General features: G+C 38.6%; 1 protein-coding gene across 2 annotated transcripts in view; it reads left to right on the forward strand.

The window, feature by feature from the left end:
- The first annotated feature begins 706 nt into the window (after positions 1–706).
- Positions 707–18129, forward strand: part of LOC127623302 (solute carrier family 66 member 2-like) — an 80701-nt gene continuing 63278 nt past the window's right edge. The window contains exons 1-4 of one of the 2 annotated variants that reach the window (XM_052097704.1): positions 707–725; positions 813–980; positions 4643–4884; positions 6627–6760. In XM_052097704.1, coding sequence (XP_051953664.1) covers positions 4685–4884; positions 6627–6760 — 334 coding nt within the window. In that variant the 5' untranslated portion in view covers positions 707–725; positions 813–980; positions 4643–4684. Of the gene's footprint in view, positions 981–4642; positions 4885–6626; positions 6761–18129 lie in introns of both variants that reach the window. The other variant, XM_052097703.1, reaches the window with a different exon arrangement.

An 18129-nucleotide genomic window follows, 5' to 3' on the forward strand; every position in this document is an offset into this window, starting at 1 on the left:
GAATGAGAAACAAAAATCTGAAGCTCCAAAAAGCACATAAAGGCATCATAAAAGTAATCCATATGACTCCAGTTGATTAATCAATATCTTCTAAAGCGATCCAATCGAATTTGGGTGAGAACAGACCAAAATATAATTCTTCACACACTGTACATTTTGCCATTGGAGTCTTTAGGGAAGATCATGATTTCAAGCTTAATTACACTTCCTAATGCTTGACACATGCGCAGAGAGCTAGATTGCATAATAGGCTTGACATATGATCGCCAAGTACAGTTCTGATGTCATGATTTTAGGCCAAGTGGGTAGTTATATTTTGATCTGTTCTTACCCAGAACCGAGTTAATCACTTCTGAAGACTTGGATTAAACCACTGGAGTTGCATGGATACATTTATGCTGCCTTTATGTGCTTTTTAGAGCTTCAAAAATGTTGGTCACCATTCACTTGAATTGTATGGCCCTACATTTAGCTGAAATATTCATCTAAAAATCTTTATTTGTGTACAGCAGAAGAAAAAGTCACACATCTTGGATGTGTGACTTCATATTTGGGTGATCATATTGAACGTCGTTTACAGCTGACTGTCATGCAATGCCAATCAGCAGCTGTTGCAGAGATTATAAAAGAGCCAATCCGATTAGGGCAGGGCTATTAGATCTTTTTTGCAGTTATATCTTGTGGAAAAGTTGATCTTTTACTTCGACACACTGGCAGCGCCTGCGGTAGAGATATCTCTTTGATCAGTCAAATCATATTTGGTTTGAGACGATAATGTGGTGTTATACGTTTCATTTTTTCTTTTCCCTCAGTAACATTAGAGCAGTTGATGAAAGCTGCGCGCGGTCAAGCCCACATCTCTAAACGGCATCAGCCTGATTTAGACTGTAGATGATGATGACTAGATGAGACAGCAAATACTCACGAGAGTGTGTGCTACTGGTTTAATAGTTGTCAAACGAGTCTTCGCCCGCAACAAGGTATGCTTGAAATTACTAAGGTGTTTTTTCTTCTTTCTAACTTGTCTTTCTGTTATGTCAAGATGTTTATTTACATAACAAAGCCACCCGTGAAACCTAGTTGAATGAGCAGATTAGCGTTTAGTGCGAAAAGCACATCTTTCTCTCAGTGCATTACTATTCAGAATTCCTGTTCTGAGGGCTTTCACGTGATACTCCATTAATTTCGCTCTGTTTATCGGGTGCACTTCACTTGATACTGAACTAGGAAAGCCAATAAAACATGCAGCTAATTTATTTATACAGCCGGCTTCATATATCCCCGAGTGTGTCCATATCAATGATAGAACCGTTCACGCATTATACTGTAAACGTTCTTGCGATGAAAACCAGTTAGACAGAATGAAACTAAACGCAGGCGTCTCGATATGTCAGTCAGTTTAAATATAGGCTACGCGAATTTTAACACGTAGACAACTCGCATGTCTGCGTGTTAAAATGAGCATATATTGAACATATATTTCAACCTCAGTTCCTGTAATACTTCTATAATACACTGTCTACACACAATAGTTACACTCAGGAGCTTCAGGACAAAAATGTCCCCACTGAAACCCATTAAAACAGCAATATTTGATCCCAGTGCTATTAAAGAATTAAATCCTGAATTCTATGATATTATGCTTTCATCCCAAAATGTAATGTTTTAATATTTTCCAGCAGATGGTGCCATTTTTCTCATGGAGCAAAAACATGCTTTTTTCCTATTTTCTGTTGGCTTTATTATAGAGCACTGCGGGCCAATTGAATAAATGATGATGCTAAAATTGTGTGGGTGTGTTGGTATGGATGTCAGAGTGTGTTTTATATGTGTGTATTGAGAAATTTGTGTGTGTGTTTATAAACAACTGTGGCATTATGTATACAAAATGGCATTTAAAGGGTTAAAATCCTTAAAATGGATGAATATTTGGTTATGTTCAGAACTTATGTTGGTTAAAATATCTTAGTCCGTGAAAGTGGAAATAATATTAATATATAATATATTTATGGCAGTTTTTTTAACACAGACATTTTTGTCCTCTAAGGACTTCTGAGTAACTTTTTGAAATTGACGCACAAGGGTTAAATACCTCGTGTCAAAATAAAAACTCCTCAAATGTTTACAAACGCATCTCAGGTGTATTCAGTTTTATTCAGTTGCTCTCCTGGGAATGGGGCCATTTACACCGAATGCATTTTTTGCATCCTCTAGTCTAGTGCTTTTTTTTTTCTCTCCAACGTTTTTGCTGTTTCTCATGGCGCTGAAAAAATAATTAGACACAACGCAATAGCAGAGATAGAAAAAAATAAAATAAATGTCGCCCTGTGTAAAAAGACCCCTTGGATCCCACTCGTGGGATTTTCCTAGTCACCAACACTCCACGTGTGCTACTGGATCTCGTTTCTAAAGTGCATAAATCTGATGTTCAGAGTAAAATGCCTCAGGTACACCAAGCATGTTTTGTGGCCATGCTTGCATTTGCAGATACGGATCATCTCATTTTTTTTATTTTTTTTGTCCAAGACAGCACAATCTGTTTACTGTAGGAGTGGATGTAAACATCTGTTCATGTAAGATACACAAAGAGGTTGAGTTTAAGGCGTGTCGGAAAAGCCCAACCCCCCAACAGAATGCAGAAGTTATGCAACACCCCTATTAGTACAGTTCCTTTTCTCAAAAAATATACTTCTATCATGGGATTAGGAAACATTCCTTACTGATTTGATCACCTAAACCCACAAAATCTGCTTTTTAAAATCTTGCAGCTTAATCTTGCTGAGATTATGTGTGTTGTGAAAAGTGCCATATAAATAAAAATGACGACTTTATTTAGCCTACAGTATTGTGATCTATCTTTAACTCTTCTCTTTTTTTAGTTGTAGAGTACAACTGGGCTAAAGGCTCCCTGGGGTAAAAGGCACATTTTATTTGATTTTCTCCCAAAACACTACTGTAAACGGCAACAAAATCTACCTCAGCATTTTCCTATACTTTACATTTTCCTAATCCATGAGATCATTGCATGCAATGTCTAAAAAGGTACATTTTTAGGTAATGTTTTGAATTACAAAATACGTATTTGTTTTCAATTTTGTTCAAGGTGATTCAATCAAAAGTTTTTCAATAACATTATGATATGTGAAAGGATAGTAATTGGGGTAAAAAAGCTCCACTCGTGCAGGGGCTAAAGGCTCATATAAATTGTATGAACAGATTTATTATGAAGAATGTTCAAAGTGGGCTCAAAGTATTTGCATTAGGTGATAAATTGTGCACTATAACTATTGCCTGTATATCTACACTATATCACTTTAACCCCCCCTGTGGACATTTACACTGGTTGCGCCATCAATATTCAATAAAAAAGACATCTATACTTTATTATTTTTATGTAATCTTATTCCGTTTTTTGCTTACTCTGGATGTTCATCAAGAATAGCTCACTCTGTCTATACAATGTGAAACCAAAGCAACGTAACGGCATGGCTAAAGGCACAATTGTTATAAAGTAACTCTCAGTTTAAGATTTTGCTTCCTGCAAGGTTTGAGCATTTGGTTTGCCAGTGTAAATCACATGCCCATCATACAATCCTGCTTAAAGCATTTCCTATATCCTGTAAACTATGCTCGCACTCGAGGCAAACTAAAGTGTTAAATGTACACCGAATGTGTACGTGAGTTGGGATGGAATGGGGAAGGATGCTGTGCTAATTCAGAATCATGGCGATCTGGGTGTTAATATCACAGAAAATGACAAAAATTATGCAGATATTTAAAATGTGAAGCCACCGTAGTGCATTTGGTGGATTTCATAATATTCTATTTTAGGCCTATCCAGCTACCAATTCAATGTATTTAGTGTCTTAAGTGTTGTTGAATTTTTTGGTAACATGATGTGTAATGGGTAAAGTGGTACAGCATGGCACAACTATCACCAGTGTTATGAGTGTAATTCCTAAGAAAAGTATAGTATATGCTCCAAGTCATTTTGGATAAGCCTCTGCCAATGGCATGAATGTAAATGCTGAAAAGTAGCCCCAGAATGTTTATTCCAGAGGGCCCATACCCCCTAATAAAAAAAGAAGAAGAAGAAGAAGAAGAAAGAAATGAAACACCGATGTTGTGAAGTAAGCTCATAATTCTTTTGAAACTTTTTACCACTAGGGAAAGCATGACTCAGCCCAGCAGCATTATGAGCAGACGTCTGTTTGTTTAGAGACAATGGTACAAGGAGCCTTATATTTTGAGGCACATTCCCATAAGCACAAATGTCCCGTTTATCTTAGATAGTGTTGGAAGTAGTTGCAACTTTTTAGGGAACGGTTGCTGGCTATTGTGAAAATGGTACCTCTTGAGATTTCATGCCCAAAAAGAATCAAATTAATCATTTACAATGTGTTTATTCTAGGCACTGATGCACTGGTGGGACCTTTAAGGTTGCAGAAGGTGGCACTGTTGCTTTTATTGATGCTGTAAGGGCATATTGCACCAATATATGGCTCTTTTATTTGTTTGTGCTTCTTTTAGCTAGAAGACAGCCAAGTAAATCTTGTCAGCATTATATTCTTAAAATGCTGTGACCACTGGATATGTGATAACTTGTTTGAATGTGCTGAACTGGAGTTTGATTTCTCTGCAGAGGATGGAAGTATAGAGACAGTGTTTCCTTGAGGACAAAGTGATGGAGCAGGGATCAGAGGAGGACATGGAAAGCTCGTGGACTCTGCTCTCCTGGCTGGCCTCTAGTGTGCTGGTGTTTGGGGGTGCCGTGCCCTATGTCCCCCAGTATCAGGAGATCCAGAGGACCAATAACTTAGAGGGCTTCTCAACAAGAGTCTGCCTGGTGCTGCTCATTGCCAACATACTGCGCATTTTCTTCTGGTGAGTGGAGGAGACTAAAGTAGTATTTAAAGTTGATTGATTGCTTAGGGGCCAATATAAAAATCGATATGAAATAAAATAAAAAATAAAAATAATTAATAAAGATTTAATTTTAGGCCTATGTGTGCAGGTATGCTTTTTCTGCTTTGTTTGGAGTATAGCATTTCTTCTCCTCAAAATATGTTTTTTGTATTTTAGTGTACTTGTGAAATGTTTATTTTTTTTCCCAATGGTAAAATCTCCTATCGTAAGGGATGCAGGGATACTTCACCCAAAAAATAAAAATGATCTCATCATTTACTCACCCTCATGCCATCCCAGGTGACTTTCTTTCTTCTGCAGAACACAAATGAAGATTTTTAGAAGAATATCTCAGCTCTGTAGGTCCATACAATCAATGTTCAATCAAAGTTAAATCAATGTCTTCTGAAGTGATCCAATCTGTTTTGGGTGAAAACAAACCAGAATATAACAAACCAGAATATGCAGTCTCTAGGGTCTATCCTGGTTTCAAGCTCGATGACACTTTCTATAGCATCATCTAGCATTCTGCGTATGTGTCAAGCACTAGGAAGTGTTATCGAGTTTGAAACCATGATTGTGTCTAGTCTAGAGACTGCAATGGCAATTGGATCACTTCAGAAGACATTGATTTAACCACTGGAGTCGTATTAATTACTTTTATGCTCCCTTTATGTGAAATTTGGACCTTCTGATTTCTGGCCACATTCACTTGCATTGTGAGGACCAACAGAGCTGAAATATTCTTATAAAATCTGAATTTATGTTCTTCAGAATAAAGAAAGTAATATACATCTGGGATGGCATGAGGGTGAGTAAATAATGAGAGAATTTTAATTTTTGGGTGAAATATTGTTCTAACATGCAGGGACAACTATAAGTAATCTTGGTATGTTGATTTCCCCCAAAAAGTGTAAACACGGTGGCTCTGTGGCACTATCAAAATATTGCTTTTTTTTTTTTATGACAGCAGTCAAGACATTTGCATTTGTATAGCTCTTTTGACTACACACATCATTTCAAAGCAGCTTTGCAGAAAATCATGCTTTAACAGAAAATCTGTGATGTCAGTAATGTCTTAAGGTCATCACTGTGTAGTCTAATGAATAACATGATTATAGATTATATCATAAAAATTTATTTTCTTGAGGCCCCCAATGAGCAAGTTAAAGGCGACTGTGGAAAGGAACACAAAACTCCATAAGATGTTAGTTTATGGAGAAAAATAACATTGGGAGGAAACCAGGCTCACCTCTGAGCAGTATTTTCTGTTTGCAACTAATGGCAGATGGGGATTGATTGGGAAACCTGTTTGAAAACTATTTTTTCCTTTCCGTTTGGATTTGCTAGAGGCACAGAAATTACACACTTCACTTTTAAATTAGAGTAAAAATGTTACGCCACTAGTGCCACAGAACAGAACTTCAAAAATAAACATTGCTTTCAAACAGATTTGTGAAAATGCCCCTTGTCTGCTGTAGATCGAACAAGCAGATAGTCCAGGCCCAAAATCATGTCATTAGTTGAGTCAAAGTTGGGTAAAAAAACTGAGGAATTTTTGTAGCACCACAGAAACAGTGTTTACAATGTTTGAGAAATAGAATCCACTAATGGCTTACTTGTAGTTGTTTCTGCATATAAAGCTGGTATAGGAGAAAGTATTTTTAACACTGGAAATGTTACACACTTCAGCTTTTTGGATGTATTGCATTGTTCTGCAGGATAGGTAAGCAGTTTGAGCTGCCTTTGCTGCTGCAGAGTGTGGTGATGATACTTACCATGTTGGCTATGCTGCACTTGTGCTGTTCCATCCAGACCACCAACCGAGTCAGTACCAAACAGCACCATGTCACCGGTAATCAATCTAATAACTCTCTATACAGCAATTACTTCCACACCACTGTTTATGATACCATAACAGACATCAGATGTCAGAACATTCAACTTCTAGACTCAGATGGCATAGTACGTTTATGGATTTTCTGATGCATGTTGCACAAACATTATGGAAGTCGCCTGAAATTTGGGCAGCAGATAGGGTGTACAGGTACCAGTTCATTCAGAAACAAAGTAGTGTTAACGACAAGGTACCAGGTGGTAATAATGAACATATCTGAGGAAGAACTAGCCTGATCAGTGAATTTACCTTTTGTATGCAGCATAAATGTATCAATTATTTCAGATACCCCCCAAAAATGACTTGTTAAAACATAACTGACTGGGATTGGACACATTACAAATCAGTCAGGCATTGTCTTCCTGTCAACGTGACTGGTTCTTGACCATAATAGCTGCAAAGTGGACCAAACTTTATGCTAATATAAAATTCTGGCTTTGCGAGACAACACAGCTCATGTCTTAATCCACTTAATTTTCAGCATTCTGTTTTGTTTGTTTTTTCCCAAAAGAGGGCGCCACTATGAAAGTCATTATTTTATACTGAGTCATTTACTGTATGATACTCATTTTCAGCGGGTGCATACAAAGGCATGGATTGCTAAAAAGTAACAATAATCAATGGGATGAATGTAGAAATTTAAATAAGTGCCAGTTATACTGATTGCAACACTCCTTCTAGCAGTACACATATCCTGTATTAATGTCTGCTGTCATGCGAATTGTATAAACTTCAGCATAGAAGAACATTTCTAACAGATATTATCCCTGTCTCTACTGTCATGTAGATCAGATTAAAACAGCATGAATGTTGCACATAGCCTGGGGTGCCAGACTAGTACCACATTAATTTATAATGAAGATGTTAAATGCCAAGTGTCAGTAGAATGCCGATATACATGGGCCAGGGTGCAAACTGTGCATAATTTCCTTTCGCTCTTCCACAGCATTGATTTATGAAAAATTTAGGCAATGGTTGATTGACCTTTTCTGGGTGTGCAACTGGGGACTGAATCTAAGTCATTGATTTTCTGAGATTACTGTCTGGGAGAGAGCTTGGATGTTACAATTTTGCTATGCTGTAATGAAACAAATTACGTGATATCAGATAGAGCCCTAATTTATCTGTCATGTTGATTGATTAAACTCAAGGCTGTTGCTCTTTCACTCACTTTGTTATAAAATTATAGCATTGTAAAGTGTTGTCCTAAGTATCTGTAGTGTCGTACACTCATTTTAGGCCCTCTAAGTTGGTCTCTTTATTTACTTATTTATATTTATAAGTACAGTCAAAAAATGGTCCTAATTTGTTCTTAGCAGGCCTCACCTCTACAAAACACAATATTAAATGTCATGACCAAACCAGAAGGTCTGTCTTGAGAACAGTGTGAGGAACATCACCTTCCAGAGAAGCTTGCAGCTTTGTGCGTCATTGGGATTGCCTGAATATCAGTTGAGGTGTCCGTTACCTCAGGAACAGAAGGGAGGATGTGCTGGAGCCAGAATAGTTTGGACATTGGGTTCTCCCTCTGAAAATGAGAAGCCATTTGAGACCCCCTTTTATGACTATCCCACTGGCAATGTACGACCTAGTGTACACCTGTCCCTGTATAACTTCACACTGCATACTGAATTGAACACATTCAATTAATTCTTAAAGTATTAGTTTCTGTCTTCAATTGCTAACACTTATTTAGTTAAAAACTTGTATGTCAGACATTCTTCAGTGGAACACATGTTGAAGAATGTACTGTCTGCTCTTTTCCATATAATGAAAGTGAATGGAGACTAGGTGTTTCAAGCTCCAAAATTACATTTAAATAAATGACAAAATCGTCTAAATGACTCAAGCACTATATTCCATGTCTTCTGAAGTCATACAATAGCTTTTGTCTGAGGTATAGACAGAAATGCATGTTGTTATTCACTGATAATCTTTCCATCCACTGAAACTCTGAAATTGTATACAATATTTAAATGGACTACAAAATGACACGACAGCGCTATTTGATCGCAAATGCAACTGGTTCTCAAGTGTCTCGTGACAAAAGACTGTTGACTTTAATGGCCCCATATTTGAGAGCTACAGCAGAGGGGAAGCTTTTGGAGCTTGACAACCCCAGTCCCCATTCACTTTTATTGGCTTCTAGCCAGGATATTCTTTAAAAATGATCCTGTTGTGTTCCACAACAGAAAGTGTGTCATACAGGATTGGAATGACATGAGGGTGAGTAAAAAAATGACAGAAGTTTCATTTTTGGCTGAACTATCTCTTTAAATGTTTTTAAAAACAAAAAAAAAGATTGTGCTTGTTTAGTATAAATTCAAAGATCTTGAGAGAGGTGTTATGACCTTTAGGAGATCATAGAATTAAGAAAGAGAATAGCCCATATCTGTTATATCTGTTGTTTCATATTATACTTTAAATGTTAGTGTGCTTTGCCCTGGAGTTTGTGTCCGTTCCATTTTTTACAATATACTTGTCCAACCAGTGGTCTTTTCACAGTATATTTGAGCTCAACAGTGCCACCTCTTTACATTTGAATAAATACAATTTTTGTTGCCATTATTTTAACAGAGCTACATTTATCTCCTGTTTAAATGAAAGTATTATTTACCTATTTTCGTATTTACCTGCTTCATGGTTTAGGCTGAACTCTTGAGATTTAGAGATTTAAGAGGGAAATGAAATTGAGGGAATGTAGCAGTGAAACTAGAACAGCAGAGCCTTCTTGTGGACACCTTTGGTACATGAATTGTGTTTGAATATACTGTACAGACACACTTAAAATGTTGCCTATAAATGTAATTGCATTAAATAACAAAACCAAGTGGCATTTATTTAAAAAGATATGCACACCTTTTAAGTATAACATTTCACGAAAAGTTTGTTTAAAATGATAAGATAATAGATACACCATTCAAAACGAAGACAATAAAGTTTCTGCAGAACACAAATGAAGATGTTTTAAAGAATATTTAAGCTCTGTATGTCCATACAAAACAAGTGAATGTTGATCAGAACTCTTGAATGCTTCCGAGTTCTGAGGTCTGCTAGCAAACAGTCCCCATGAGCAAAATGGCTAAATAGACAAAGTAAAAATACCTTAATGAAAATCTACGAAGAAATAAAGGTTTACAAGAAGATTAGGTGTAGGATTAGGGTGAGGGGATTGAAAATATCACTAACTCAGCATAAAGACTATAGAACTCAATGGAAAATCTCACCATGATTGTAAAGCAAGCATGTGTGGCCACATACTGCACACTCAACAAAGTGTCAACTGCATTTAAATGGGGGCGTGAATCCCCTAAATTTCCAGTCCATGTGTGTGAACATGAAACATGCAGTAAATGCCACCAGTTTAATCTGTTTTGTGTTTGCTGTTTCTGAGGAAAGAGGTTATCCACCAGAGACGTATTATCATGATAAGTTTAGTTTGCTGCTGTTGACAGAATTTACAGTTTACAGTTTTTTGTTTATTTGATTGTTATATTTGGTAGACATCATGCATGTATTCTCTGGACTGCAATGTACAGTTTACCCAGAGACCACAGGGCTGGTGAGAAAAATTCCAGTGGCGAGAGACAGACTGAAATTCTTTTAATGAATTAAGACATGTATCTCTGTGACAACAGGAGAAAATGCACATTTCACATGGAATATTGATCACATCATTAACTGCAAGTCATTTCGTTCAGTTCCATACACACTACATGGAATTTATAACAGTGGTTGTCACTGCCTGATTTTTTAGGGAGTTAATTTGGTTGTAGAATACGGTTGTCCCTCCCATATATGACCAATTTGTGTGTGTACAGAACAGGATTAAGCAATAAAAGATGATCTGACAACTGTATTTAGCTGCAGTGTGTACGTGGCCTATGTGTGTGCACTCTCAATTGTGCCTGTACCTATTGGGGAATGTGTACAGGAATGCACATTGACTGGTGAGTAGCTCTCACAGTGTTAAGAAATGTGTGAAGTAATTTTTAAATAAAAACCCCAATACTTCTGCTGTGAAGAGGCTTACATGAATTACTCAAGTAACATCTCATGAAATATGCAGTATGTTCCTTTGTAAATGTTGTGTAAATGTCAGATTATGTGAAATGTGTGTGACATTGGACAGCAGGAATAAAATGGCTCACATTTCCAAATCTTATACTAGTGGTGTTTGCCTAGGTATCATACTATTGCTCATACTGAAAGTTTGACATTTTAATATTCCATATTAAACTTCAGCATCTAATTAATTCATAGCTTGTGCTAGGGACACACTGAGGTGCAATGATGCATCCATTTAATTTATTATGTTAAAAAAAGGTGTGCTATTTCTTTTCCAAGTGAACTGACTTAAAAACAGACCAAAAAAAAAAAAATCCCTTAGACTTGAATGAGGGTCCCAAGCCACAGTGCGAACACCCTAGCATCCACCTAGCAACACCTTCGCAATCATCCACTTGAGCAATAAGCATTCATGAGTAAACACCACTTGCATTTTCTTAAGAAGATTTCAAAGCCGTAGACAACAGACATTGTTCCCCTTTAGTTTAGTTTGTCTGCACATATGCGTTGCATTTTATAATGAGTCTGGTGTGGAATCATACCAAAGTCTTTTAAGCAAGTCTGTCCACTAGGTGGTCATCTTTGGAACACTCTTGGGCAGGCTAGGCAGCTATTTTCTATGTAAACAATTGGCATTCAAGTGCAGCTCCTATCTACTTCAATGGGGAAAGACCAAAATCTCCAAAATGGTTGGTCAAGATTATGATCATAGAACATATTTCAAATCAGATGTAAAATCAGACAACACTGGTATCATAAATTGTGCAATGAATGCTCCCATTAATTTTAATAGAAGTGGCCCTTCTCTGCTAAATAGTCTCTGGTTCAACCATTAACTTGGGAAAGCTCTTTAGTTCTTTAGCGTATGACAGTGGCTGCGTCTGCTGGTTATTTGTGAACTGCTTTTACAAATTCATTTTTGACCCTCAGTTCGTGAGTCCGGCCTCAGCGGGGACCTCTCTCACTGAATCAGCAGTGGATTCTGACAGACAAGTGCCCTCCCCCATCCCTCAATCACTATACCCGTACAGAGCTCTGACAGAGCAGTCAATGACACATAAGGTGAAAACTCAATGTGAGGGGACAGAGCTTGAAACTGTGCCTTTGTGTCATAATTTCTTAGCTCTCCTGACTGTTAAGATTGCTCTAGAGTCTCTTTCTTTCTGTCTGCTATAGTCTTTTTCTTTTCAGCTTTCCCTTTACTGTTCTTTCCCAACCTGATCTGTGTTATTCCTTTGGCTCCTTTGTTTCTTTTGCTCTTAGAAAAAATAAATAAAACGTTCTCTGATTTTCTCTCAGTAGTGTTATTATCCCCTTATAGGAATAGTTCACCCAAAATATACAAGTCTATATAATTCACCTAGCCAACCCATATGACTTTCTTGCTTAAGTGGAACACAAAAAAAGTTTAGCAAAATCTTAGAGGTGCTCTTATCCATACAATGAAAGTGAATGGGGATAGACACTGTTAAGCTGTTAAGTTAAACATGACAAAAAGGTACAATGAAAGTGTCATAAAGTAAGTGCATAGCAATTATTTGCTATTCTTCTGAAGATATATAAAAGTTGTGTGAGAGAAACCGACCACAAATTAAAGTAATTTTTCATTGATAATCCTCCACACTGTCATAGCTGTCATATCTCATTTGATCTTAAGCATATTCAGATTTTGCAATTACTACACACTGTACACATGACAACCACTGCCATGTGGCAGTGTCATTAGAATTTATTACATTTACTTTTTACAGTCTCTTAATCACACAAAACTATTGCATGGTTTTAGAAGACATTAAATCAAGCTTTTATTTTGGCAGATAATAAAAGACCTCTTCAGGCCTGAAAACATCATTTAAAATTCCCTGATATTTCCAGGTTTTCGATGACTGTGGGAATATACTATACTAGGCTATACATTATACAACAATGATGTTACAGAAGAACACCGAATGGATTGTACAACATATACAGAATGTGCAATGGCTCTTAAACTCTCTCCTTCTCTTTCAAGTCAAGTGGTTTTTATTGTCGTTCAACCATATACAGTTAGTACAGTACACAGCGAAATGAAACAACGTTCCTCCAGGACCATGGTGCTACATAAATCAATTTAGGACAAACACAGAACCACATGACACTACACAGACTAAATAACATTCTTACATAAACTGCACGTTTAAACGTGTGCAAAAATTACGAGACAGTACAATAAATTATTAAAAGGAACAGGACAATAGGCACAGTAAGAGACAGTACAGTGCCGACCAGTACACATTTGTAATCAGAGTAGTGCAAAAAGATGACACTTTCTAAAATGCTAAATGTAAACATAAGAGTTTGTGTGAGGGGTGTGTGGGGTCAGCGTTTTGTGTAAATGTCTTTGATGGAGGGAAAAGAGTACCCGATTATCTTCTCAGCTGACCTTACTATCCTCTGCGGGGCTTTGTGGTCCGAAACGGTGCAAGTCCTAAACCAGGCATTGATGCAGCTGCTCAGGATGCTCTCAATAGTCCCCCTATAGAATATAGTGAGGATGGGGGTGGGAGATGGGTTTTCTCAGCCTTTGAAGAAAGTAGAGATGCTGCTGGGCTTTCTTGGTAATAGAGCTGATGTTGAGGGACTAGGTGAGGTTCTCCACCAGCTGAACACCAAGGAATTTGGTGCTATTGACGATCTCCACAGAGGAGCTGTCGATGTTCAGCAGAGAGTGGTCACTATGTGCTCTCCTAAAGTCAACAACCATCTCTTTTTTTTTTTTTTTTTTTGTCCACATTCAGAGACAGGTTGTTCGCTCTACACCAGTCCTTTAGCAGCTGCACCTCCTCTCTGTATGCTAACTCTTCGTTCTTGCTGATGAGACCCACCATGGTCGTGTCATCGGCGAACTTATTGATGTGGTTCGAGCTGTCCATTGCTGCACAGTCGTGAGTCAGCAGAGTGAACAGCAGTGGACTGAGCACACAGCCCTGAGGGGGTTGATGGGTGTGAGTGCGATGGGACGGTAGTCAGTGAGGCAGGACACTGAAGACTTCTTTGGCATGGGGACAATGGTGGTGGCCTTGAAGCACGTTGGAATGATGGTGCTGCTCAGAGAGATGTTGAAGATGTCTGTAAAAACATCTGCCAGCTAGTCTGCACATCCTCTGAGAACTCTGCCAGGAATGTTGTCTGGTCCAGCAGCCTTCCGTGGGTTGACTCTATGTAATCGGCCGTGGTAAGACAGAGCACTTGGTCGTTGGGAGGAGGGGTGATCTTCCTCTCCACCACGTCGTTCTGCGCCTCAAACCGAGCGTAGAAGTCATTCAGTGCATCTGGGAGGGAGGCATCTATATCACAGGCAACTGATGTTGTCCTGTAGTTGGTGACGGCCTGGATGCCCTGCCACATGCGCCGCGTGCCGCTGTCCTGGAAGTGACTGGATTCTCTGTGCGTGCGCGTGCTTTACCTCTCTGAAGGACCAGGATAGTTTGGCCTTAGATGTTCTTAGGGCCGCCTTGTCACCTGCTCTGAAGGCGGAGTCTGGGGTCCTCAGCAGCGCACGTACCTTCACAGTCATCCACGGCTTCTGGTTGGCGCGTATGGTGATGTTCTTGGAGAAAGTGAAATCATCAATGCACTTGCTGATGTAGCTGATCACTGATGCTGTGTATTCTTCCAAGTTGGTAGAGTTGCCATATGTTGCAGCCTTCCTGAACATGTGCCAGTCAGTACACTCAAAACAGTCCTGAAGAGCAGAGATGGCTCCTGCTGGCCAGGTTTTCACCTGCCTCTGAAGCGGTTTTGTGCGCCTGACGTGCGGTCTGTATGCTGGGATTAGCATAACAGAGATGTGATCTGAGTAGCCGAGGTGGGGTGTTTGTGTAAACGATATCAAGCGTGTTCGCCCCTCTCGTTGCAAAGTCCACATACTGATGGAATTTAGGGAGCACTTTCTTGAGATTCGCGTGGTTGAAATCTCTGGTGACAATAAACAGCGTCAGGGTGAGCGTTCTGCAATTCGCTAATAGCCCAATACAGTTCTCCGAGCGCTTCCTTAGCATTAGCTAAGCATGTAAACTCTGATTATTATGACAGTGGTGAATTCCCGTCGTAAATAAAAAGGTCTTCATCTAACAGTCACAAGCTCCACCAGTGATGAGCAGTAGCTAGATACTAGCATCGAGTTCTTGCACCATTCCGTTTTGATGTAAACACACAAGCCACCACCGCAAGTCTTACCACACAGAGCTACATTTCTGTCTGCAGGAAACGAGGTGAGCCCGTCTAGCTGAATGGCGGCGTCTGCATGGCGGAGCCACGTCACCGTGAAAACAAAGACGCAGCAGTCTCTAAACTCATGCTGCTTAGTCTGCTGGAGTCGGATATAGTCCAGTTTATTGTCCAGGGAGCAAACATTAGAGAACAGGATAGATTTGAGAGCCGGCCGGCTAGGGTTTGTTTTTAGGCTTGCATGGACCCCCTCATGTACCGGAAAAGTCGGGCTAAGTAACAAAAATAACACCATTTTGAATCCAGAGCGGCCACTGCATGCTACCACGCCACCATCTTGGATAATTTCTTTCACTTCTCTCTCTTTCTCACAATTGATGTGACACCTCAGTGACAGAGTCCAGATTAATTATAGATGAGAGTTCTGGTTAGCCAACGCTTTCTCCCAGGGGCCTCAATTCCTCATCTTGCCTTCTTCATTTTTATTATTAATGAGAATTCACTTAGACCCTGGTCATCAGAATCACATCTTTACTTGGTTCAACATAGTTATGGGGTTTGGATGCTCTAAAACTAGTTGGAGGTTTCATCAGAGCTTTGTTCTGCCCTGGCCATCCGTGTTTTGCTCTGCATTCCCTGGTTGGCTCATTAAAAATGACATTGGTATCAGATACAGTTAGAGCTCATGGAAGTGCCCACTTACATCCGGCGTTGATTTCTGCCTTACATTTAGTGCTGCCGCATATTTCTAGTAATGGATTCCCACAATTCTTCACTTCCTCATTGTGCTTTCTCAAGTGACCTTAGATTCATTCCTTTGATTGCACACTCTCGGACTCTGTTTCTGCTTGTCTACTTTTCTCTCTTTCTCCTTCTCATTTCCTCACTCTCATTCTCTGAGCCTCTCTTTCTCATTTTCTTTCTTATTGTTCTCTCTCTCTCTCTCAAGACCCATTAAAAGCAAGTCTGTACCATCCATCAAATGACTGTGGACATTACACCTATTTCATCAGGTGGGAGATAAAAGGCGCTCACTGCTCTCTGGTACACTGAAATACATGACCACAAGGCAACTTTTGTTCTACTAGCAAAGTTTTGGTTATGTAAAGTAGTGGTTGACTGATATGGGGTTTTTAATGGCCGATGTCGATATCCAGAGAGCAGGGAGCAGAGAGCAATGCTGATATATCATAGTAAATAACAAACATAAAATTGCTAAAAAAAATTAATAATGAACTGTAATTTAGCAATATATTTACTAAATTTCACACAAAACTAAAATATAATTTTGTAATTTAAATGGTAGATAGCTGTTTCTTCAGATTTCAGTTTAGTCATCAGATGTTAGTCATTTATTTGCACATGAAGAAATTGTTAATATATTAGGAAGAAGGAAATAACAGTACACACCGTAGTCCAGCAATATGGATGGCATGTCCATGTTAGTAATCATATTTTCCAAAATTGTATTTAAAAAACAAAAACAATTGTATATACAGTTCATAGTGACATTTACAAAGACATTAACTTATAGCACACTTGAAGTGTTTTTACCTTGGGACTTGCTACCTTGCTGCCTGATCAGTAAATGGGTTAACTGACAGCTGTTTTGAATGACCGGAACTCTTAATGAAACTTGTCTCCGAACAGTTTGAAAAACACCTTATTTTCATCTTACCTCCGTATACAGCCTCCGGAGCATTTCCATCAATAAATCAACATTCCTAGCACTCTAACTCTTACAGTAATAGGAAGACATAGCAAATTACTAGGAAACTTTTAATTAAACTTTCCCCTCAAAATGTTACCATTGTTGTTACTTGTTTATTTGCAATAAAAATAAACCGTGATAAATGCAAAATAGAAGCACTGAACTCAGACTTCTGAAAGCCACCATGTCTCTTTGAATCTTATATGGTTTGATCTTTGCAAAGTTACTTTCTTTGTGATCTTTTAATTTAAAAAGTACAAAACAAGTAACTAAATCTTCTAATTCAGAACAACAATAAAGTTTATTTATCTTTCAACCCATTTTCTAATTCAATAGAATTCCATGATAATACCTTATACCCTGATAAATGCTTCAGCAATTATTGTTATAAAAAATTGAATACTGTCACATCGGTAGTGAGTATATGATAACCAAATTTTCATTTTGGGGTGAACTATGCTTTTAAGAGAGTCCGATCTGACCCTTTCTATGTCAAAACCATCTCTACCTCCATCACCTCAGCATCTAAACCATCTTGAACTTCCATCTTTCTCTCCATCTCAGGCTCTAAGAAGACCAGCTTCTTTTTCGACAGGGCATAATCTTCTAACATCAAAGAGATCTGGTCTGGTTCACAATTCAGACATATCTGTATTCTTCTATGTTATTGTAGCATCTATGAAGACATGATGTCATGTCCTTCTTCATGCATCTGGGCATAAGCATCAAGTAAAAGTATACGTAATGGTATGAGGTGCCCCTAGGGACATTATTCAGAATTACCATGCACATACATGTACTTTTCCTCTCACATACACATATGAAACCAAATTCATTCACATACTATAGTGAAATGCTGACACACATACAAGTGAAATGCTTTTACAAACACAACTGAAACGCTCTCATACATACAACTGAAAATATTACGCTCACACACACAACTGAAATGCTCACACACACACAACTGAAATGCTCACACACACACACAACTGAAATGCTCACACACACACACAACTGAAATGCTCTCACACACACAACTGAAATGCTCACACACACACACAACTGAAATGCTCTCACACACACAACTGAAATGCTCTCACACACGCAACTGAAATGCTCTCACACACGCAACTGAAACGCACTCACACACACAACTGAAACGCGCTCTCACACACACAAGTGAAATGCTCTCATACATACAACTAAAATGATTACACTCTCACACACACAACTGAAAAGCATTTCAGTATGTTGTATGCAAGCATTTCAGTTGAAACGGAAGGTGGTTAAAGTACCCACTCCACTCCAGTTGGTGACAGTAGTGCACCTCAAGACG

Source organism: Xyrauchen texanus, chromosome 29, assembly GCF_025860055.1.
Source record: "Xyrauchen texanus isolate HMW12.3.18 chromosome 29, RBS_HiC_50CHRs, whole genome shotgun sequence".
NCBI lineage: Eukaryota > Metazoa > Chordata > Actinopteri > Cypriniformes > Catostomidae > Xyrauchen > Xyrauchen texanus.